This window comes from Canis aureus, chromosome 32 (genome assembly GCF_053574225.1).
Source record: "Canis aureus isolate CA01 chromosome 32, VMU_Caureus_v.1.0, whole genome shotgun sequence".
Lineage (NCBI taxonomy): Eukaryota > Metazoa > Chordata > Mammalia > Carnivora > Canidae > Canis > Canis aureus.
In genome coordinates this window covers 44,138,150-44,161,771 of record NC_135642.1, presented here as the reverse complement: position 1 = coordinate 44,161,771, position 23,622 = coordinate 44,138,150, and the positions used below count along the sequence as shown (strand labels likewise).

General features: G+C 64.1%; 1 protein-coding gene across 10 annotated transcripts in view; it reads left to right on the top strand.

The window, feature by feature from the left end:
* PSTPIP1 (proline-serine-threonine phosphatase interacting protein 1) overlaps positions 1-23,622 on the top strand; it is a 39,324-nt gene that overhangs the window by 5,712 nt on the left and 9,990 nt on the right. For 8 of the 10 annotated variants that reach the window (XM_077882035.1, XM_077882034.1, XM_077882036.1 and 5 more), the window contains exons 2-8: positions 13,709-13,809; positions 14,035-14,109; positions 19,239-19,273; positions 19,423-19,529; positions 21,018-21,080; positions 21,383-21,481; positions 22,211-22,256. In XM_077882035.1, the coding sequence (XP_077738161.1) occupies positions 13,709-13,809; positions 14,035-14,109; positions 19,239-19,273; positions 19,423-19,529; positions 21,018-21,080; positions 21,383-21,481; positions 22,211-22,256 (526 nt within the window). Of the gene's footprint in view, positions 1-12,041; positions 12,153-13,708; positions 13,810-14,034; positions 14,110-19,238; positions 19,274-19,422; positions 19,530-21,017; positions 21,081-21,382; positions 21,482-22,210; positions 22,257-23,622 lie in introns of those variants that run through there. The other 2 variants (XM_077882038.1, XM_077882039.1) reach the window with 2 other exon arrangements.

Genomic DNA, 23,622 nt, shown 5'->3' with positions numbered 1-23,622 from the left:
TCAGTCGGTCCCTGCGGACACCCCTCCCACCCCTTTCCAACGTGATTCCATTTTGGGCACATGTGGGTGCGGGTGCGATTTCCTCGCTGCAAAACCCCATTGTTAAAGGCTACACGGTCCAGTTCACGGGCTCGGGAGACACAGGATTCATTTATCCAATCCCCCACTGCTGGACATTTAGGTGGCTGAGGCCGGTTATTCGTTATTTCTGGCCAGAGATGCAATGCGTAGATCTCTGTGTATCAAAATTTTTCACTTGAGGATTATTTCCTTGGGTGGATTTCCGGAAGAGGGGACGTTCCCGGGTGAGAGAGTGGGGCCGCGTTCCTACCTGGGCAGGAAGGAGGGAGCAGAGCCGCCCGGAGGGGGTGGGGACAGGCCTGGAGGGTCCGTTGGGGAGGCCTTGGGGACAGGGGAGGCCGGGCCGGGGGGCAGGCCCTCCCGAGCCACAGGGGGGCTGGGGGCCCTGGCTGTCTCCCCGGGCGCCTCCTGGGCGGCCCCCTACAAGTCAGCAGGGATTTCTGTGGTTCTGGAAGTAACGTTGTCTTTCCATTTCTGCCTTAATTTTCTGCAAGTGAACACAGGCTACGTATGACATCTCTTTCTGGCTTTTTGAGGGCGAGCAGGTGCGTGGGGCTGGGGGAGGGCGGAGGGAGCACATCCCAGGCGGACCCGCCCCCGCGTGGAGCCTGCAGGACACTCGGTCTCACGCCCCGACATCCTGACCTGAGCCGAGATCAAGAGTCAGATGCTTGACCCACCGAGCCACCGAGCTGTCACCCTATTTGTCACTCGAAAGGAAAATATCTATAAAAGCAAAACTAAGCAATTCTTGTTTTCAAGCCTGAGCTGGTGTTTCTCGGTGAGACCTGGCCTGACAGCGCGCCGGCTTCCGCATGCTCCGTGGCGCTGTGTGGCTCCCAGAGGCCCCGGGCCCGAGGGCTCGCGTGCGCGCATCCACGCCGCGGCCCGCTGTCTGACGGTGCGGCGGCAGGGCGTGCGGTCCTGCCTCTGCCCCTGGCGGCCTGCAGGTGGTCACCGGGAGGGTTGCGGGCCGGCAGTGCGAGAGAGCCAGCCGCGCCTCGACTTGATTCTTACTGGAAGACCCGACCTGCTTCTCAAAGGCCCTCTCGGGGCTCCAGTCCCCAGGGACTTGGGTACCCTTCCCGGCCGTTCCTGGCACCTGCGCCCAGCCGGGGGAGCCCTGGAACGGAGAGGCAGGGCCTGGCTTGGGCTTCGAAGGGTGGCCCAGGATTTGGGAGGTGGCAGGAGGGCGGTGGCACTCGGGTGGAAGGACTGGCCTGGGCAAACGCGTGGAAGCGGGGAGTGGACACGTGCCTGGAAGGCAGTTTGTGGCCCAGAGGACTGTGCAGGGCGGCCGGTAGGAAGGCACGACGGCAGCCCGGTTGTGAAAGGCCCTGCGCAGCCCAAGTGCTGGCACAGACACTTCCTTCTCCCCTCTGCTCCCCTCCAGGGGCGGATGCTCTTGTGTGAGGGAGCCTAGAGGCTGCAGCCCGGGGGGGGGCGGGGGGTGCCCCTGCTCCTCTCCCGGACTCCGGCGCGTGCCACAAACCACACAATGAGGGGAAACTCGGTGTGGAAACTGAAAGTGCCTGGGCTTCCAGCAAGAGAGCGGCCCCGGTGCCCGGGGAGCTGCCCGCGCCAGGACTCGTCCTTGGACTAGCTCCAGAAGGGCCTCCCCCAGCCTCCCGAGGGAGACGCTGCACCTTCACTGGCTGTGGCTCGGGGGGGTCATTTCCCGTCTCTGAACTGCAGTGTCCTCACCTGCAGGCCGGCAGAGCGAGGCTCACCTAAGGCAGAGGCGGTCCCCTGGGGCTGCCCCTCTTCTGCTGCCCACCATAGGGAGTCAGCAGAGCGGAAATGGTTTTTTTTTTTTTTTAAGATTTTATTTATTTATTCATGAGAGACAGAGAGAGAGAAAGGCAGAGACACAGGCAGAGGGAGAAACAGGCTCCACGCAGGGAGCCTGATGTGGGACTGGATCCCAGGACCCCGGGGTCACGTCCTGGGCCGAAAGCAGGTGCTCACCCGCTGAGCCCCCCAGGCGTCCCCTGCAGAAACAGGTTCCAAGTGACCCAGACCTACGGTCGCATGTTCACCCCCAGGGTGAGCCTTGTACGTGCACCCCGGTTCCCAGAACGCCCCCCCCCCCCGTTTACCATCACACACTACATTCCAGCATCAGAGAGTCATGCCCACGGCTTCAAGGGACAAGATGCATTTAGTTCCAACAGCAGCCCTGTGGCCTGAGCACTCTTATTCCTATTTTGCAGACAGAAAGCTCCTGGAGGGGGTGTGGGCCTCGGCATGCCACCCAGGTGGGCATGAGGCTGTGGGTGAGGCCTGGCCGCTAAGTTCCCGGGCCTGGGTCCCAAAGCCCTTGGTGGTTTGCTGGGACCTGGTGCCCTGAGCAGGGGCGAATGACAGCCCCTTCCGCCGATGTTGACAGCACCTGCTGTTGGGCAATAGGAAGGGCAGCTGGCACTCCAGAGACTACAGCCAGGGCAGGGATGCGGTGGCCGGCCGGGGCCCAGGGCTTCTCAGCAGCGGAGGGGGGACAAGGGAAGCTGAGCCCTACTGGGGAGAGAAAAGGGGGAGATGGGCTGAGGTGGGAGAGTGGGAGAGTGCCTGGTATGTTCGAGGGACAAGGAGGCTGGGGTGTCTGGGGCCAAGTGAACGAGGTGGGGAGTCCTTGGAGATAAGACGGGGTATGTACAGGGAGCCAGATCTAGTGGGACTGTGGTCTCAAAGGTCCCGATGCCCGGGCCACGTCCAAGGCCAATCACATCTGAATTTCAGGTGGGAGGCTGGGCCTCGGTATCCTCTGAAGTTCTTGAGCGTCTCCAACACGCAGCCGGGGTTGGAAGCATTGGTGCAGGTACCGGGGGCTCTGCCGGACGCGCTGCCGTCGCTGACAGCGGGCGTACATCCGGCTTGTACCACTGATGTGACTTGGTTGGACTCACTTGTGAGCCAGTAGAGGGGAGAGGTTAGTTTTAGTTTTTTTTTTTTTTTAAGATTGTATTTATTTATTTATGATAGAGAGAGAGAGAGAGAGAGGCAGAGACACAGGCAGAGGGAGAAGCAGGCTCCATGCAGGGAGCCCCATGTGGGACTCGATCCAGGGACCCCAGGGTCACGCCCTGGGCCAAAGGCAGGTGCTCAATCGCTGGGCCACCCAGGGATCCCCTGTTTTAGTTTTTTTAACCTTATATTCCTCTACGATTACTTTTTTACTGGGGTAAATAAATGTAACCTAAAACTTTCCACTTTAACCACTTTTAAGTGTGTAATTCAGCGGCATCAAGTACACCATTGCTACTGTTTCCAGAACTTTTCATCATCCCGAGCAGAAACTCTGTACCCATCAAGCACTGACTCCCCCCCTCCCTCCCCTCATCTCCTGCTTCTGTCCTACTTCCTATGAATCTGGCTCTGCTAGGAACCTCCTAGATTTGAAATCATACAATATCTGTCCTTCAGTGTCTTGTTTCTTTCCCTCGGCTTGTCTTCGAGGTTCATCCATGTTTCGGGGTGTCTGGGGTGGCACAGTCGTTAAACATCTGCCTTCATGTCAAGTCAGGATCCCAAGGTCCTTACATAGGCTCAGCCCTGCATCCTCACCATTGGGCTCCGTGCTCAGCAGGGAGTCTGCTTGACCCTCTGCCCCTCCCCCCACTTGTTCTCTCTCTCTCTCTTTCTCTCTCAAATAGATAAAATCTTTATATTTTTTAAAGATTTTATTTATTTATTTATGAGAGACACACAGAGAGAGGCAGAGACACAGGCAGAGGGAGAAGCTGACGTGGGACTCCATCCCAGGACCCCAGGATCATGCCCTGGGCTGAAGGCGACGCTAAACCACTGAGCCACATGGGCTGCCCCACATAAAATCTTTTTATTTTTTTCATAAAATCTTTTTTTACAAAAGTTAATCCGTGTTTCAATAGGTACCAGAATTTCATTTCTTTTTGTGGCTAAACAATATTCCATTCTCTGTATATTCCCTATTTTGTTCATCATTGATCTGTGGATGGACTCTTGTTTGGGTTGTTTCCTCCTTTTGAATATTGTGAATAGTGTTGCTATGAACATAACTGTACAAATATCTGTTTTTAGGGCAGCCCGGGCGGCTCAGTGATTTAGCACCGCCTTTGGCCCAGGGCATGATCCTGGGGTCCCGGGATCGAGTCCCACATCAGGCTCCCTGCATGGAGCCTGCTTCTCCCTCTGCCTGTGTCTCTGCCCCTCTCTTTTTCTGTGTGTCTCATGAATAAATAAATAAAATCTTAAAAAAAAAAAAAAGAATCCCTGCTTTTAGGTCTTTGGGGCATTTGCCTAGGAGCGGAATTGCTGTGTCATATGGGTCCCTTCGTTCCACTAGCTCAGTAACGCTAACGTGTGTTCCCCAGCAGCTGCTCCATTTTACACTCCTGTTAACGATGCACAAGACTGGGGATCCCTGGATGGCTCAGTGGTTTAGCACCTGCCTTTGGCCCAGGGTGTGATCCTGGGGTCCCAGGATAGAGTCCCATGTCAGGCTCCCGGCATGGAGCCTGCTTCTCCCTCTGCCTGTGTCTCTGCCCCTCTCTTTTTCTGTGTGTCTCATGAATAAATAAATAAAATCTTAAAAAAAAAAAAAAGAATCCCTGCTTTTAGGTCTTTGGGGCATTTGCCTAGGAGCGGAATTGCTGTGTCATATGGGTCCCTTCGTTCCACTAGCTCAGTAACGCTAACGTGTGTTCCCCAGCAGCTGCTCCATTTTACACTCCTGTTAACGATGCACAAGACTGGGGATCCCTGGATGGCTCAGTGGTTTAGCACCTGCCTTTGGCCCAGGGTGTGATCCTGGGGTCCCAGGATAGAGTCCCATGTCAGGCTCCCGGCATGGAGCCTGCTTCTCCCTCTGCCTGTGTCTCTGCCTCTCTCTGTCTCTCTGTGTGTCTATCATGAATAAATAAATAAATAATCTTTAAAAAAAACAATGCACAAGACTTACGACTTCTCCACATTATCTCCAGCTTGTGTGCGCGCGCGTGCCCATGTGTGTTTTGATCCCAGCCATCCGACAGGGCGTGAGTGCTTTCCCCTGGGGTTTTAATCTGTATTGCCCTAATGACTAATGTCGGGCATCCTTTCATGTGCTTATTAGCCATTTGTGTATCTTCTTTAGAGGAACATCTATTCACGACCTTTGTCTCCTTTTGAATTATTTGTGTTTGCTGTGTTTCATTCTATATTCCGAGTATGAATTCCTTATCATATATATGATGTGCAAATATTTTCTCTCAATTGGTGGGTTGTCTCGTTATTCTCTTGATACTGTCTTTTGATGCACAAAAGTCTTTCATTTTGACAAAATCTAGTTTGTCTAATTTTTCTTTTGTTACCTGTGCTTTTGGTGTCAAATCCAGGAAATCATTACCAAATTCAGTGTCTTGAGGCTGTTCCCCTATGTTTTCTTTTCAGAGTTTTATGGTTTTAGCTCTTACATTAGGTCATTGATCCATTTTGGGCTAATTTTCGTATGTAGTGTAAGGAATGGGTCCAGCTTCGTTCCTCTGCATGTGGCCATCCAGTTCCCCAGTGCCATTTGTTGAAGAGACTGTCCTATTCCCGTTGGATGACCCGGACGTCTTTGTCAAAAATCATACACGTGTTTGTTTCTGGGCTCTCTATTCTCTCCCATCGGTCTATACGTCTGTCCTGACGGTACCACACTATTTAGATTGCGGTCGGTTTGTATTAAGTTTTGAAATCAGGAGGCACGAGTCTGCCAACTTTGCTCTTTTTCAAAGAGCAAAGGTCCTGGGAGGAAGGTTTTTATCATTCCCATTTTACATGTGAGGAAACTGAGTCTTGAGCCTTCCTAAGGTTGCCCAACCTGGACTGGTGCCCAGCCTATGACCAACCTTCCATAGCTCCGCCAGCCTGGGCACTGGAGGAGCACCCTCCTTACAGGCCTGGCCTTCCTGGGTCCTGGCATCAGTCACATTTGTTCCTTTGATTCCAGGGTCAGTTTCTATGCCCTTGCACGTCGGAATGAGAGTCATCACAGACCCCAACGCACAGATGGTGGGTCCTCTGCAGTGGTCCTACCTCCGGCTTCCTGGGCTTCCTTGAGGTCCCACTGGCTCTCACTCCTCAGGGAGCATTGCCCACAGGCCAGGGTCGCCAGCTTCCTCAGTGGCTCATAGGAAGGTCCTGCGGGGAATTGCTGCCTGCCCTGGCCTCGGCCTGCTTGGATCTGAGGGGCCTTTGAAAATCAGGACTTCCGGCCCCGGGACTTCAAGCTGGCTCAGAGGGAAGGTGAAGCAGCGCACGGTCGCAGGCTGCCCAGGGCTCGGTCGGGAGCCCCAGCACCCCAGGGTCTAGAGGGCGGTATCTTGCTCTATTTAGACATGTATTTTCCTGCAGCGCGGCTCCCTGCCAGGTGCACACTGGCTGCGTCGGGCAGGGTAGGCAGACTCCCAGTCTCCAACACAGAACCCTTACTTGGAGGGCGCCTTACTTGGTCAGACTGCCTTTAAAGCCCGGTGCCCCGCTGGGATCCTACTCCACTCACGGGGTGGCCCTGCTGAGCCCCTCCACTCTCTGAGCCTCTGATTTTTGTGGGCAGGAAATAGAGATGTGGCAACACGATGTTAGTGGCCACTTAGGGGCCAGGAGCCCGACATGCAGACCCCCTGCATGTACAGGACCCAGCCAGCACCCAGGCTTGGAGAGCTTTGCAGCCAGAGCTCAGAGTCCGTCCGGAGACCCAGAACTCGCCAAGGCTGGCAGGGGAGGCCAAAGGGCCTTCTCCAGAGGCTGCAGGGGTCTGTCCCTGCCTTCAGGAAAAGCGTGGCGATGGGAATGGGCTCCTCTGCAGCTCCAGGGTCCATCTCTGTCTCTCAAGCAAGTCCCAAGGCCAAGGGAGGAGCACCTCACAGTCCCAAGGAAATAGAACCCTGTGAGGGCACGAGGTTCAACGGCTCATCCCATTTTACAAATAAAAAAAAAAAGAAATGCATTAGAGAGATTGGAAGCAACCAAATAAGTGTTACTGGATTCAAACCTAGCTCTCCTTTCTTATTTCCTTTCTTTTACTTAATATGTGCTCATCACCGTGGCCACCATTTTCCAGGAACTTAGTAAGTGTCAGGTGCTGCTTGTTGGGCTCCCCCGAGTACTTTCATTTAGTCCCCAGAGTCCAGAGGGGAGCAATAGGTTCATGTCCATTTTACAGAGGAGGGACTGAGTGCTTAGGAGGCTCAGTGACTTGCCCAAGGCCGCGCCGAGTGTGTGCATGGGACTGGGCAGGACTAGAACCCAGGGCCTGAGCTCTTGCCACATTCAACTGCCTAGACTTCCCCTGGGGGGCCTCCCCGGGCAGGTGTCGGCAGTGTGGGAGGGGTGATACTTGGGGAATGGGATGTGCAGGGACAGCAGGTGCACCTTCGTGCCAGCTTCTAGTGTCTGGCTGGTCACCCACAAGCTGGAGCCCATGCGGCAAGGAGCCCTGAGTGGCCGGGCCAGGGCAGGGGGTGCACAGTGCCTGTGCTTGCTCGAGGGGTCGGTCTCCTGCAGGGCTCAGGGCCCGGGGTGGCTCAGTCCCCTCCTTTCCTCCCTCACCCGTCCTCTGCCTCCCACCTCCTCCCTTCCCCACCTCGCCCGGCAGCTGCTTCCTACCCCACCCAGTGCTAGATCAAGGCACCTCTCTAGCGGCTCGGTGGGGGCGGTACAGAGGAGCTCCCTCCTGGTGCTGAGCCCTGGGTGGTCCTCTGGGGCGCTCCAGGGCCTTCTGAGGATTAGAGGTGACAGGGTATTTGGAGCACTGGCCTCTACCCTTGCATGTCACCCGGCTCGCTTCCCCTGAACTCGGAACCTGAGCTGGAACCTGCTTCCCCTTCCCTCTGGGGAAGGTCTGCACCTGCTCAGGAGTCTCCCGTCCAGCCTCAGGCTGCCTCACAGAGGCCTGCTCCAGCGCCCCCAGAGCTCACCTGTACCTCTCAGAGCTCCCCGTGGTAGCCTGGGGCCCCTTCGCACCAGCAGGCCCTGCCCGTCCCCCACTCCCTCTACTCTTTCTATGTGCTTTGGTTTCATGAAGCAGGAGGAAGGCGTGGGGTGCTGATCCGGGGCCTTTAAGACTTGAGAGAGTGCAGGGGAAGTTGGGGGGGGGGAGGGGGAGTGCAGGGGCGGCGACTTTCCTTCCAGGAGGTTATTTAAAAGAACAAAACTTTCAAAAAGGGGGAAAAAAACGTAAAGCACAGGACTTTCATATATATATTATACATTTCTGTTTACCATTTTAAAATAAAAACAATTTTCCCTCCCCCAAAAAAAGAACTTTCAAGCAGGACTGATTCTGGTTGCAGGTCAGGCCCCCGACCCCCTGCTGGTTGGGCGGCACCAGCTGCGGGGCCACCCTGCAGCCCCCACCCCTCCCACAGTAGGTCCCCTTTGGGAGCCAGTGTTGCTCCCACCCCTGGTTCTGTGGGATTCCTGAGAAGCTCTGACAAGGTCGCTGGCAGGCTCAAGGGCACCTCGGCCCTGTCCGGGGGGCTGCGCTGCTGCTCAGCCTTGGGGGGGCCCTGCAGGCCACGGGGACCCTCAGACGAGGGCGCAGGGGAGACCTGGAATCCTCTGGAAGCCTGTTTCTAGTCTCAAGCTCCTGGCAGCCCAGCGGAGCCCAGTGTAGCTCATCCAACCACATTCAATGCGCTTTTGTTCTTTAAAAATAAAAATCCGTCTTCGCCTTCTTGGGGCTTCCCCTGTGACACCGACCCTGGGCCACCGGAGAAAAGCTGTAGATCACCCCACATTTATCTGCTTATGTGTGGACCCCTGCAATCCTTGGGTCAGGGCCGCTTGCACCTGCTTCTCCTCCCTGCGGGATCCCTAACCTGCTTACAGACCCCCGTGGGGGCGCCCTCCGACCTGCAGCAGCTCGCTGGTACCCGGACCCCGGGGGCTCCTGGGAAGGCCTTCCTTGTGCTGACCCGGAGCGGCCTCGCTCTCTCTGACCCTGAGAGCTCGGCTCTGGCCTCTGGGGACCCCAGCCACAGACACCCCCTCTGCCTCCACGCTTTCCCCAAGGCCTGGGCTTGGGACCATCCCCCTCCCTGCCCACCTGCCTCTGGATCCTCTGCGGGAGCAGCTGCTTGCTTACTGCAGGCTCTGGTCGTGCATCTGGCCGGCCAGCCACCCAGGCCATGGCTGGCCTTGTCCTTTGTCCTTTGTCTTCCTCAATTTGCCAACTAAGAAGCGTGGGGGGGAGCCCCACTGTGCAGCGGAAGCCGTAGGGCAGTGGAAAGCGCCCGGCTGCTGCTCACTGATCCACCCGCAGCCTCAGTTTCCTTATCTGTACAACAGCGATAATAACACTGGAGGGGACGAGCCCGTCGGGCTCACGTAAAGGTCCTGGGTGATGAGTCACTGGAATGCAGGCCGAGGGCTGCATGCAACACCCCGGGGAGCCGGCCGTCAAGCCACATCCTCCCCAGGGCCTCCCCGAGACACGCATTCATTCGGCCCTCGCCCGAAGGTGGGCCGCGCGGATGCCGGGCTCTGGGACCCAGCGGGGAAACAGACCCACTTCCCGCCCTCAGGGAGCTGCCTTCTGGAGGGTTCCATGCTCACTACCTCTGGTTTCCTAACCGTCTTCGCGCTTTGGTTTCTCGGTGCACAGCAAGCGACAGTGAATAGCCGGAAGCTGGCCGCAGAGGTGCTTCTGTGACACGGGGGAGGGGACAGGCGGCGCCAGGCCCCCAGCACCTGCCGTCGGGCTCCGGGCCTCTGGGCTGCGACCAGCGGGTCTAGCCGCCCGTCTCCTCTCCCACGGTTAAAGGGGATTTTAAAAAAAAGGCTAGAAAAAGAATGAAGGGTGCGTGGAGCCAGGGGCACGTCAGGCATTAGGGGGTCTCAGCGAGGGAGGGTAACAGGCCACAGGATGGTTTCCGACGGCGGGCACGGGCCGCGGGTCCCCCCCTTTCCAGTCCTTTCCCCGCCTCTGCATCACTCACTGCAGCCCAGCCTGTGCAGTGGCCCGCTCCCGGCCGCGCCTCCAGGTGCGTGTCCCCGCTCGCCACGTCCTCCTGGCACTGCTCGGGGTCGCCCAGGTCGGGTGCGTGCGGCTCAGAGGCCGAAGGGTGAGGCTCCTCCCGGGGCTCCGCTGGGTTAGTGCTTCCTGTCCTGGGCACCTGGCACCCGTGCTGTCCCGTCCCCCGCCACCTTCCACGGCCCTTACTTGGTCCCCAGGAGAGGCCTCAGCCACTTCCCGGTGCGGGTGGCGGCCGCCTGCTGGGCGCTGCAGAGAGGGGGCGACCGGAGGTAGAGGGTTCAGGTCCTGCCGCGCCCTCAGACCCTGGGCGGCCTCACGCCCTGCCCTCGGTTCCCCTCGCAGCGCGGTGCCCTCGTGCCTCGGGTCACCCCGGTGCTGGGACCCCCGAGGGGCTGCCGCGAGCCCCAGGCCAGGCACGTCCCCAGACTTGGCAGCCAGTCGGCCCCGAGGAGCCGGGCCAAGGAGCAGGTCGTCCGTCGGCCGGGCCTCGGCCTCTGCCCCCACTTCCTTGACGAGGAGACCAGGCCCCCGGACAGGGACGGCTCGCTTGGGCCCTGGTCGCTGCGGTCTAGTCCCTGCGGCCGCCACAAGCGATATGGGCAGGAAGAGGGGGAAGTGGCAGTGGGTACAGAGGCCGATCTCCGTCTACGCCGTGGGGGCACAGTGGGGCCGCCCGGGAGGAAGCTGGGGGCGTCCCCGGGCAGGGCCCCCGCTCCCGGGGCAGGAGAGCGCTGCCACCTGCCCAGAGCTTCCCTGCTGGGCCCTGGGGACACATCCTGCTGGCCTGGCCCCTCTGCGGGGAAGGGAGGCGGGGAGGCCCGGCGGAGGGTGGGGTGGGGGTGAGGGTGGGGGTGGGGGGATGACGACACTGCAGCGTCCCCCCACCTGCCACCACCCGGGGGGACTGCTCGCTGCCACGGGGCCGCGGCTTGGCTGCTTCCACGCGGCTGCACGGCCACCAGGGCCCTGGTCCAGGGAAGAGCTCCTGTGACCCAGCCTGGCTCGGGCCTGGTCTCTGCGAATCCATGGCAACTGCACCGTAGCCCCAAATACAACGTTGACTTAAGCTGGAAAGAATCTGAGTGATCATTTTTAAAAGTCATCGTAAAAAAATTGTTTATTGATGCTTCAAAATGAAAATCGGAGCTGTCTGTCTCTCGAATGACTGACGGGGGTGCGTGAGCCGGGGGGCAGGGGGCTTGGCCTCACGTCCCAGACGCTGGCCTTTACCCCAAGACCTTGAGCGCAGTCGCCTGGTACCTTTGGGCCTCGCCTCGGTCCTTACCTGCCTGGGCGTGTGGCGTGTTCAGTGAGAGAACCGCTGCGTGAGGCCCCGGGGGCTCAGCGGCGAGTGTCGGCCTCCGGCTCAGGTCCCGATCCTGGGTCCTGGGATCCAGCCCCACGTCGCTCCCCTCTGGGCGGGGACTTTGCTCCTCCTCCTGTCCCTGCCCCTCCTCGCAGTCATGCTCGCTCTCTCTTGTTCTCCCTCAAACAAATAAAATGGTAAAAAAGAAAAGGAGAGAAAAGGCCAGGGCGCCGCTGTGGAGCCCCCGGGGTGTGGCCGGAGACCCCGTAACCTCCCTGAGACCAAGGCTGGGGTGGGTGTCAGGCCAGGAGGCTTCCGGTGGAGGCGGAGGGAGGCCCCGCCCGGGGAATGTCGGGGATGTGGGCCCAGGGGGGCCTGGTGCAGGCGGGGGGTGCGGGCGGCAAGGCCAGGGTGGGCCCGCGGGGTGACGCGCAGCTGGCCTTGGCCGGGATCCTGCAGGGCTGCTCGGTCACTGAACCCAAGGGCGATGGGTTCACTTCCTCCGCCGCGGCCTGGGCAGCCCTGCCAGGCTCTGGGCGATGAGTCAGGCCGGAGGGATGGGGAAGGGGTGGAGGAGGCGGGTGAGCTGGGGGGGCGCGGCCCGGGAGCACCCCGGGAGCAGGCACTTCCTCGGAACAGCCTGCTTGCTTGTGACCGTGGCTCACTTGGGCACTTGGCAGCGGGCGCGGCCGGGGCGCCGGGGCCAGAGCTCGCCGTCGGGGTTCCTGCGCCGGCTGCGCCCCGGGCCCTGAGCTCCGGGCACCCCGCGGATGGCCCATGTAGGTGCGCTGCTGCCTGGCTTTCCGCTGCGGGGGGGGAGCCTCGGGAAGGACGGGGCTCCCGGGGGGCGGGCTCTGGGGGCCAGCGAGCTCGCGGCTGTCCTCTCCCCGAGGCTCTGGGGTCACTAAGGGCCCGGCCAGCCCCGTCCCTGTCCTGCCTCCGCCTGGATTTCCCGAGGCAGGTCCTTCCCCTCCCTGGGCCTCGTGGCCTGGCCTGCGGCCTGAGGGGCCCGCACAGCACGCCTCTGTCGGGCGAGGCCGGGAGGCTGAGGCCCCAGGACCTTTGCATCCCTGCGGTCATGGCCTGCCAGGGGCTGGGGGGACAGCCGTGGTCTGCCGGCCGGTTCACGGGCAAGCGGCCACTCGCGGGAGCCTGGCCCGACGCCGTCGGCTGTTGGCTCTAAGGTGGGCGAGACTGGCCTCCCCTGACTTAGGTGCCCACCGACTGAGATGGGGCCGTGATGCAGGCTCTCGGGCAAGCAGGGACCCGTTCTCCAGCCTCCGAGGCTTCTGGGGACCCACAGGGGCGGGAAAGAAGACAGACCAGGTGCTGCATGTCGGGGCTTCCCTCAGGTCGCCGTGGCCTGGCCCAGCGTCCGAGGGGCGGGGTGGGGGTCTGTCCTCCGGAACGGCTGGGGCCGAGCGGTGGGGAGTGCTGCCCCCAGCACCGCGTCCCACCACTGCTCCATCTCCCTTACCCACCCCCCCCCCCCGTCGGCTGCGTGTGCAGCTTGGCCCCGAGACCCACCCCCTATGCAGGGGTGTCCTCGGGGACCCTCTGTCCCCCGTGGTCCTCAGCCGTACCTCCTTCCCCGGCTCCCAGCGCCAGCAGCTCAGAATGGGCTCGACGGGTGAGGAAGGAGGGTCGCATTCGTCAGGAGCCCCAGGGCGGGGGGACCATCCTGCCAGGCCACAGAGGGCGGTGGTGTCCAGGAGGGCTCTCCAAAATGCCCCTTTGGTCCCTGTCCTGCTAAAGGGCTGGGCCTGGGGTGCTAGGCAGGGGCCATGTGTCCAGGTGTGCAGGTCACCGGGGCCCACCCAGAGCCCCTGGCGCAGCGGCAGGCACACCGCTGTCCACTGGTGCTGTTGCCGAGGAGGTCCCTCGTGTAGAGGCGGGGGGGGGGGGGGGGGGGCTCGAGCCACACAGCCCGGGTGCGAGTGCGAGGCCGGGCCGCGTCGCCGTGGGCACACCTCCCCCTCTGTGCCCAGTTTGCTCACTTGGACGACGGAGATAAGAGGGTGATTGGGACTGTGACGGGGGCAAGCCGTGCCGGGCACCCCGTGGGGCTGTCACCACCCGGCCCTGGAGGTGGCCCTTCCACGGCCGTCTCGTGTGGGAGCTGACGCGTCCTGGGCCGTGAGCTCCGAGGGCACACGCAGAGCTCACACGCGGCCTGGTCCCGGCGGGTCCTGCAGCCGAGGGCTCGTCCCTGTGGGGGGCACGGAGGCCCACAGAGGTCAGCCCCCCCCCCACCGGAGGCCGCAGCAGGGGGTCCCTGTCCCCACCTGGCCCGCATGGCCAGCCGCAGCGCTCACGTGTCCCTCTGCCCCGGGTTCCAGTGCAGGGACTTCACGGCGCACACCGGCTACGAGGTGCTGCTGCAGAGGCTGCTGGACGGCAGGAAGATGTGCAAGGACGTGGAGGAGCTGCTGAGGCAGAGGTGGGCCAGGCTCGGGGCGGGAGGGGAGCCAGCTGACCCCCCCAGGTGGAAGTGCAAGCCCACCCCCAGCCACGCTGCTGTCAGGACCCCCCACCCCGGGCCTCTCTCGCAGGTTGACAGATAATCTGACCTCCCCTCAAATATGCAGGAATTTGCCGTCAAGGGGGAGGCTGAGAGCCCCCCACCCGGCAGGCTGGCAGGGCCGAGCGCACCTTGTTGTTGCAGGGCCCAAGCGGAGGAGCGGTACGGCAAGGAGCTGGTGCAGATCGCCCGGAAGGCAGGCGGCCAGACGGAGATCAAGTAAGAGGCCCCGCGCCCGGGCTCGCTCCTCACTGGCCAGGCAGGTCCGGGCCTCGCAACGGGGTCTGGGCCGCCCGGCAGGGGTGCAGCGGGCCGAGTGCCCGGGCGACAGCTCTCTTAGGGACACTGCGCTGTGGGGTCAGGTCAGTTCCACGTGGGCAGACAATCCCGCTGTGTGGGAGCCAGGAAGGCTGCGGGCGGGGGACAGGGGCCGTCTGTCCCGACCAGCAGCGCCGAGGCGGCCCCCGCCCAAGTCCCAGGAGGCCGAGAGCCGGGTGACCGCCCTGCCCCGGGCGCCCGAGCAGCCGCAGCCTTGGCTTGGCCGGGCCTTCGGGGAGAGCCATGGCCGGGCTCCGGGTCGGGCTGCTCCCCCGACGTTGCCTCCAGGCCGAGCAGAACAGGAACACAAGCTTCTCGAAGGAGTAAGGGAGTCCGGGGGCTCGGCTCGGGCCTGGCTGGGGGAGGCGATGCGGGGTGCTTATGAAGCAAGGCTCTTCTCCAGCCCCAGGGCCGGGTCCCTGCGTGCGGACGCGGGGGGCGGGGGGCAGGGAGGGAGAGCGTGGCGGCCGGAGGGCGGCTGGAGAACTTGCTAACGGTGGACTGTCCCCTGGGGAGGAGCCCCTGCCGGTGGAGCCTGCACCCCTGAGCCCTGCCCCTGCTGCCCCGGGGGCAAGCCCGTCCGGAGCTGGCTCCGCACCAGGGAAGTGGCCCCAAAGCCCCTGAGCTCTGAGGCCCGGATCCGGGTCCCCCCTCCGAGCGCCCTGAATGCACAACCCTCTCTGGGGCTTCTAAAGACACAAGGGGCCCCCACTGGTGTCCGCTGCCAACCTGGAACCAGGGAAGACACAGGAAGAGCTAGAGGGAGGTGCAGAAGGGGTGGGCCGGGGCGGGGGTGCTCAAGGCCCACAGGTCTGCACCGGGAGAACTTCCCCAGACTGGGGGGGCCTCCTGGGGGCGGGGGGGCCGCGACCGGAGCTCAGGTTGGGGCCGAGCTGCGTGAGGCACAGTCACACTCAGAAGCGCGTGAGTCACTGGAGCCTAAATGGGGAAGGAGCAGCCCCTGAGCAGGAGAACAAAATGGAAGGGGAGCCGGGCGGACGGCGGGAAGGGGGGGACGGTGCCCGTCCCAGTGCAGGACCAGGAAGCGGCCAGGGCAGTGCCCCAGGTGGTCCCGGTCCAGGTGGGCAAGGCCCTGTGCGCCCGCGGGGTCTCACTGCCCGGAGTCCCTGCTGGGCTGCGGAAGGGGAGTCGCCCCCGGAGGTGCTCTGGGGTCCTGACATCAGGGAGCACGAGGCCGGGGCGCAGGTCGGTGAACAGGGGGTCCTGCGGTCTTGCAGGCGCCGCGGAAGTCGGAGGCCTTGCCCAGGCGGACAGGGCGTGGGCGTGGGCACGGGGCGGGCGTGGGCCGCGCACACCCGGCCCCGTGAGAACCGCCGTGGGGCTACTTGCTGGGATCCCCGGGACAGGCCCCTTGTTTACCTGTGGGCGAAGCCCCCATCACCCATTCGTCTGTTCAGCATTTATGGGGCACGTCCACGTGCGGTGCCTGAGGCTGAGTCGGGAGGATGCAAAAATCCAAAAATAACGCGAAAAGAGGGGAGCTGTGGGGACCCTCCCCCCAGGCACCCCCGTGCCCCATCTTCCTACAAGTCCTCCCAAACCCTTAGCCTCGTGCGACTGTTACTGCTTTAGATTCACCAGGTCCTGGGATCCCTGGGGGCTCAGGGTTGAGCGTCTGCCTTCGGCCCAGGGCGTCATCCTGGGGACTCAAGATCGAGTCCCGCATCGGGCTCCCTGCATGGAGCCTGCTTCTCCCTCGGCCTGGGTCTCTGCCTCTCTCTGTGTGTCTCATGAATAAATAAATAGAATCTTAAAACTTTTTTTTTTTAATTAAAAAAAAATTGGTCCAAGTCGCCCTGTCCCAGCACCAACCTGGAGGGCTCTCTGTGGGGGGAGTGAAGGGTGGCCCCGAGGACAGTCGCTTCCTCATCGTCACGGAGACCCAGAGGCGTGTTCGGGGTTGGCACCGGGGATCGGCCTGGCTCCTCGGCCTGAGGCTGGCAGCCCGACCCTGGGGGAGCCCCGGCCTCCCGCGACCACCCCATCCTAGGAGCGTGGGATACGCCTCCCTAACTCCCTGGAGGGCAGGCCGAGGGCTGGGGGTGCGCGGGCTGGACAGGAGCGGACGGGAGCACAAATCCGGGGGTTAAGCGACCCCAGAAGAAGCCGGGTGACAGCAGAGGGCAGAGGGGGCCGGGGCCGCAGAGCCTCTCACTGTCCTCGGGCCCGGCCGCCCGGCCGCCTGCACCCAGGGAGGCGAGCCCCGTCGCCCCGGCTCCCCTGACGGTCACCCCTGCGCGCACTGACTGCTCGGCGCGGCCCTGGGGTGCAGACGGGAGCCAGTCCCCGAACGAACCGAGCGCACAAGCCCTTCCTTCCTTCCTGTTTTTAAAATATGTTATTTATTTATCCATGAGAGACCCAGAGAGACGCAGAGACACAGGCCGAGGGAGAAGCAGGCTCCACACTGGGAGCCCGAGGCGGGACTCGATCCCGGGACCCCAGGGTCACGCCCTGGGCCGACGGCGGGCCCCCGACTCCTCTCAGCCCCGTGGGAGGCGCCAGGCTGTCCCCTGGCCAGTCGTCCGTGTCCTGCTGGCTACGTGGTCCCAGGCGGGCTCTGGGGCGTCCCGCTGCAGAAGCTGCGCGGCCGGCAGGGCTGGAGGCGGCCTCCTGCCCCCTGGGCGCCCCCCGGACGCCCCTCCGCGGGCTCGAGCCCCTGCCTCACCTGCTGCCCCAGGCTGAGATGCTTCCTGTTGGAAGGGGTTCCCGATCCTGAGCCCAGAGGATGAGCCAGGCTGGCGGCAGGGGCAGAGGCCGGAGGAAGGTGGGCAGGAGGGCAGCGGGCTGCGGGGACGTGTCCATGCTCGCTCCCTACGCTGTGGAGGCCGGGGCAACGGCATGGGCGGCCCCCGGGGCGGAGGCCCGCACGACCCGGAGACCCGCAGAGGGGGCTCGAGCGGGCCCTGGGGCAGGGGGTGGGGACGGAGGGCTGGGCTGCCCGGAAGCCGGCAGCGGGGGACCTGGGGGCCCCATCAGGGTGGGACCAGGGCCCGATGTCCCGGGCAGTGCTGCGGGCTCAGGGGCTCCCCGCATCCAGCCAGGGGGTCGGGTGGGGAGCAGCACCCGCCGTCCCAGAGGCTGTGATTCCTCGCAGCCGCCTCGCCTGGGAGGGAGGGCCCGAGTCCGCGGGTAAGGATGGAGCGGTGGGGGGTGGGATGTGGAAAGGCCCCAGTAGTTGCCAAGCTTTGGATTTGTCGCCCTGGACGACGAGCCTGGGGACAAGGGGGCAGGGAGGTGGGCACCGCCCCGTTCAGCGGGTTCCCAGCCCGGCCAGGGGCCATCTAGTGCACCAGGCCAAGCTGGCAGGAGGAAGGGGCGCTCGGGGTGGAGGAGGGGAGGCAGCGCGGGCTCCGGGAGGGGGCTCACAGGTGCACCAGACGGCGGGGTGCGGCGGGGAGGGCCTGGGGGCGGATGTGGGGTCCGCGGGGTCGTGCGGGCGGCCAGGTGCAGGCTGAGGCCTTGCTGGCGGGGCGCCGGCCGGGAGGGGCTCGCGGGGAGCGGAGTCCAAGCTGGACACTGCATGTGAGGTGTTCGCAGGCTGTGGGGTCGAGCGGGGGGTGGGGGCAGGCCTGAGTCTGGGGCGGGATGTGGTCAGGAGGGCAGGTGGCGGGGGCGGCCGCGGGCTGGGGTCACACTGCGCCACGAGGGCAGGAGCCGTGGGTGTGCAGAGGCCGGGTGCAGCCCAGCAGGGCGTCCGTCGGCGCTGCCCTCCCAGGGCCGGGCACCCTGGCCGCCACCCCTCCTCCCCGTCCTTGCCGGCTCACCTTCCCTCACCTCCAAGGCTGGTTTTCCTCCTCGGGGAGCGGGGTCGTGCTGGGGGCTCCCCGCAGAGCTGTGAGGACCCCGGCAGTTGGGCCGGCCCTTCTCCCACCGAGGGGAGCCGGGCGCCAGGCTATTAGCTCAGGCGCTTCCGGAGGACTGGGGTGGGCCCCGCAGGCTCCCCGCGGGTGCAGCGCCCGTGCCCACGCCTCCTGGGTGCAGGGCGGCCTCTGTCCCTGCCCCACCCTCTGCCTTCTCCACCTGGTCCCCGTGGGTCCCACCAGGCTGGCCCCAGGGTCCCCAAGGGTCCGGTGAGGAGACGGAGCCAGCGCCCCGGAGGACAGGGAGGGGGGAGGGGCGGGGAGGGGGGAGGGGAGCTTCTAGAGCACGTGGGGCACCGAGCAGGAGCTGCTGCCCAGGCCCTGCTGCGCCCGGGCTGCGATGGCCAGTCACCCTCCTCGCCCCACTGGGGCCGTGTCCCCGACGCCCGCCGACCCGGACCCACGCGCCTCCCTGCCTGGCCCAGGGAGATGCTGGTCCCTCGGTGCCCCGCGACCCAGCAGGGGACCCCACCCCCTTCCCTCCTTGGGGATCCTGGGGGCCGTCCCCGCAGTGGGGCCCACCCAGGGAATCAAGTCCCAGATGAAGAGCAGGGGCCTTTCACGTGTGAGTGTGTCCCACACACCGCGGCTCACACCTACGTCCAAAGCGTTCCATGGTCATCGGGGCTGCGATGTAACGGCGCGTCCTTCCCTGCTGCCCGCAGCCCGGCGCCCCAGCTTCCCTCCAGCGCCCTCCCCAGTGCCCCCAGAGCCCCCAGCGCCCACTGGCCCTTGGGAGCCGCACCCCCGTCGCCCAGCGGCCCAGCCAGGGCGCCGTCGGGCCTGCACGTCCCGGGCTCCCCGAGTCCCCCCGCTGCTCGGCCGCCTGCTGCCTCTCCCGCCGCCTCCCCCAGGCCGCCCGCCCGCCTGCCTGCACCCAGGTGGAGCCGCCGGATGCTGGGCTGGAGGTGGCCCAACGGGGGGAGGGGGCACTGGCCATGGCCCGGATGCGGCGGCCTCCTTGTTCCCAAAGAGATCTCGGCCTGGTTCTGAGCGGTCATGTCTGGCCCGGCCGAGGGCCCTCGACTCGAGACCCGTGCATGCGTGACCTCCAGCCCGCCCACCACGGGCGAGGTCCCCGGGCCCGGGCGTGGGGTGACTGTGACTCCGGCCCTGCGGACCCGACGCCGGCCTCTCTGCTTTCAGCTCCCTGCGGGCCTCCTTCGAGTGCCTGAAGCAGCGTAAGTCCTGCCTGTCCCCAACACCAGGCTGCGGGGGGCCAGGACCTTCTGGGAACACCCCCGTCCCCACAGAGGGAGGTAGAGGGGCGCCGGGCGGCTGGCGGGGGGCGGCTCCGGGCGGAGACCCCATGCCACGCGCTTGTCCCCAGAAATGGAGAACGTGGGCAGCTCCCACATCCAGCTGGCCCTGGCCCTGCGTGAGGAGCTGCGGGGCCTCGAGGAGTTCCGCGAGAGACAGAAGGAGCAGAGGAAGAAGGTGAGGCCGGGCCGCGTGGGGGCACGGCGGGGGCACGGCGGGGGCACGGCGGGGGCACGGCGGGGAGGGCCCCGAGGGCGCGGGGGCTGGGCCTCCCCTGAGCGGCTCAGGCGGGAGGAAGGAGAGCCGTTGGCCTTTTTGATTATGCTGCACAGCAGGCCGGAGGGTCCCTGAAGTCTGGGGGTACCCAAAGGAGGCCTCCTGATTTGGAGTCACTGGAAACCGGTCCCGAGCCGCAAGAGTCAGGGCTGCTTGTCGGGAGAAGGGCAGGTGGTGGCCGCTGCTCTGCGGGCCGCCCGGGGGGAGGGGGCGCTGGGGGTGTCTGGCTTCCCCGACACCCACCGGTCCTTTCACCTGTGGGAGGGCCTGGCAAGGAAGTGAGGTCCCCGTCACGGGAGGTGTGCAAGCAGAGACTGGGGCAGCAGGGGCGGGGTGGCCTTGGGGCCTCAGCCGCCCAGGTCCCTCCCAGGCTGAGGCTCTGGCCGCGCTCGTGGCAGCTGGAAGGCGGCGGGGCCCCGTGCTCAGCCCGTCGGGCTGTCGTGACGAGGGTGCAGGGCACACGCGGCACCTGTCGCCAGGGATGAAGGACCCTTGCGAACTGTCCGGAGGCCTGGAAGACGGGGAAGTCCACCCAGCTGAGCCGTGAAGGGGAAGGGCCTGGGGGCTCCTGGGGGGCCTCGGTCCCCTGCCGCAGGCCGGCTGCTATGCCTCCCCCCGCGCTGCGGGACCGGGCCGCGGCCCCTCGGTCTCTGCGCTGGGCCCTCTGTGCAGTGTGGCCGGGCCCCGTCCCCGGCAGCCAGCGGCCTCGGGCTTGCATGGGGCCCGGGTCAGCGGCCTCCAGGGCCCCGAGGCGCCTCAGGGTGCGGGTAGCCACCCCCCGACCGGGCCTGCCTGCAGCGGGCAGAGCCCCCGCCAGCGCAGCCGGGCCCCCACCTGCCTGTTTGGGGTCTTCTTGTGGCCAGAGGGGCTGTGAGGGCTGCGGACGCCGTGGAGCCCGAGAGCGCGCCCGAGCCCGGGGTCGGAGCCGCGAGGCCGCCCGGGGCACAGCGGGGCCCGCTGCCTGCGGCGCGACCCCAAGCAAGGAGCCGGGTCCTAACCCCCGCGCGCGGCCCAGTGTCTGAGGCTGAGGGTCCTCGTCTGCCCGAACGGAAGCCCCGAGGGGCGGCGGCCCGGGTGCCTACGGGGACAGGCATCCAGGGACGCGAGTGCCCACCTGGGTGCACGGCCACGGCTGCGTGCAGGACACGGGCGGGTGCTCCGTGGGGCGCGAGGGCCCGCGAGTGAGCCGGGCGTGCCGGGCAGGGGGCCTGAGTCCCCGCGGGGTCCACACCAAGCAGCCAGACGGCCACACCGCGCCCCGGGCCCTGGGCTCCCGTCCGGGGCAGGACCGTGGACGATCGGGGCGGCGGGCGGGGGGCAGGGGGCTGCTGGGCCTCCCCCGGGCCACCCCGGCTCGGGCCCCTGCTCAGAGCCGCATGTCCCCTGCAGTACGAGGCCGTCATGGACCGGGTCCACAAGAGCAAGCTGTCCCTGTACAAGAAGGCCATGGATGTGAGTGTGAGGGGCCCGGCCCCGCGGGAGGCCCTGGGGTCCACGGGCCGGGGCGCAGCCGCAGATGGGGCACCGGGTCCCCGAGGGCTCCAGGGCGGGAGCGGCCTCCCTGCGCAGGGATGAGGATGCGGGTGTGGCCGGGGGTGCTGGGGCCTGATGCGAGGATGGGGCCGTATCCCCAGGGGAAGGGCGAGCAATGCCCCCCCTGCTCCGCCCCGGGAGGAGGCCTGCACCCCGCCCACGGGCCCGCCATGGGGAAGGGAGCCTCAGTCTGGGCCCCCCTTGCCTCTCCTCGCCCCCAGTCCAAGAAGTCGTATGAGCAGAAGTGCCGGGACGCTGATGACGCGGAGCAGGTGTTCGAGCGCATTAGCACCAACGGGCCCCAGAAGCAGGTGGAGAAGGTGCGTGGGCCGCTGAGGCCGAGCGCTGTCCCCGGGGCTGCAGCAGGGTGAGGACGGCAGGGAGGGGTGCCACGGACACCCCAGGAAGGTCAGCATCTGGGGCACCTGCTCAGCGCCCCCGAACCACCGTGTCCCCAGCCGTGAACCGGGTTTCCAAGAACCTCAGGCCTTGGGTGGACAGCTAGCTGGCCCCCACGTAGCCCTTGGAGAGGGCTCAGTACACCCATGCCACAGAGGGGAAACTGAGGCCCGGACACGGTGAGTGACTGGCCGAGGTCTCGGAGCCAGAGGCCGTGAAGAGAGGACGCACATCAGCTCATCCAGAGCCCAGCACCCAACGCTCGGGTCTCTGGGCTGGGGGAGGTCAGGGACGCCGGGGCCCAAGGGCGGACGTGCCCAGTGCCCGGACGGGAAAGCCCAGCCCAGAAGGCAGGGGGCTGGGGCTGAATTAGGGCAGCGGGTCGAGGGCCCAAGGGCAGCGCCAGGCCACCCTCCCCCAGCTCCTCTCATCGCCTTCACACGCGTGGGCTACGCGTTTCTGTGTTTAGTTTCTTTATTGGACCCTCTCTGGTTGTGGTCGCTGGTGGGCGAGGCTGGAGTGAGCGGCGGGACCTGCCCACGGCCGGCTCCCGGTGTCCTCCCGGGGGCCCAGGAGAGGGGGACAGCAGACGTCAGAGCCCCGGGGGCGGGGACCCCACAGCTCAGCCCTGCTCCCCTGTGTCTCCCCAGAGCCAGAACAAGGCCAAGCAGTGCAAGGACGCAGCCCTGGAGGCAGGTACGCGGCCCTGCCCTTCCCCCGACCCGGGACGCGGCCCACGGGCCCGTCCCCCGGCCACACACTATCCTCACCCTGGGGACATGCACGGGCACACGACTACCCGGAGGCACGCGCTCGCCACTCTCCCGTGATCCTGCCGTAAAACCCAAGCTCGCGTCCTCCCGTTTGCCGGGACCGCTCGTGGCGCCCGGCGTGTTTCGGCCGCTCCGCCCAACAACCCTGAGTTTTTATTTTTTATTTCTTATTTATTTATTTTTTCAACCCTGAGTTTTTAATTGGAGTGTAGTTGGCATATGATGTTGTGCTCATTTCGGGTGTGCGACCTAGTGACTCGACCGTCATAAGCGTCACGCGACGCTCCCCTCCATACCCGCGGTTTCCGACACCGTCACCGAGCAGCGTCGTTCCGAGGTCACCGGCCATTCCCCAGGCCGCGCCTCCTGGATCCTACACGCGGGAGCTGCGCCCCGGGATCCCCGTCGCCCACCGGGCGCACCCTCCCCCGCCCTCGCCCCCAGGAAACCACCAGTTTGTTCTCTATTTTTACGGCTCTGCTTCTGTTTTTTTGTTGCTGTTGTTTATTTTTTTAGATTTCACACACATCGTGGAACCATACGGCATTTCTCTTTCTCTGACTTATTTCACTTGACATCACACCCTCTAGGCCCATCCATGTTGTCATAAATGCCAAGATTCCATTCTCCTCTACGGCTGAGTAATATTCCATCCCACTTCTTCACCGCTCGTCAGCCAGTGGACACTCGGGCTGCCCCCCCATCTTGGCTGTTGTGTATAGATAGTGCTGCAGGGAACATAGGGGTGTGTGGATCTTTTCCAACTAGTGGTTTCATTTTCTTCAGGTAAATACCCGGATGTGGAATTACTGGATTGCACGGTATTTCTGCTCCTAATGCTTTGAGGAAGCTCCATACCATGTTCCACAGTGGCTGCACCACTTTGCATTCCCACCGAGAGCGCAGGAGGGTGTCCCTCCCTTCACATCCTCACCAGCACTTGTTTCTTGTCTTTTTGATACTTGCCATTTTGCCATTTTGACTGGTATAGAGCGATAGCTCACTGGTTCTGACTTGCATTTCCCTGATGATGAGTGACGTTGTGCATCTCTTCACGTGTCTGTTGGCCATCTGGGTGTCATTTTTGGAAAAATGCCTGTTCAGGTCTTCTCATTCTTTAATCAGATTGGTTCTTTTTTTTTTTTAAGCTTTAGTTATTTATTTGAGAGAGAGAGTGAGAGGGAGGGAGAACGTGTGGTGGGAGGCGGACAGAGAGGCTAAGCAGACTCCCTGCTGAGTGCAGGGCCCAGCTCGGGGCTCGATCCCATAACCCTGAGATCATGACCTGA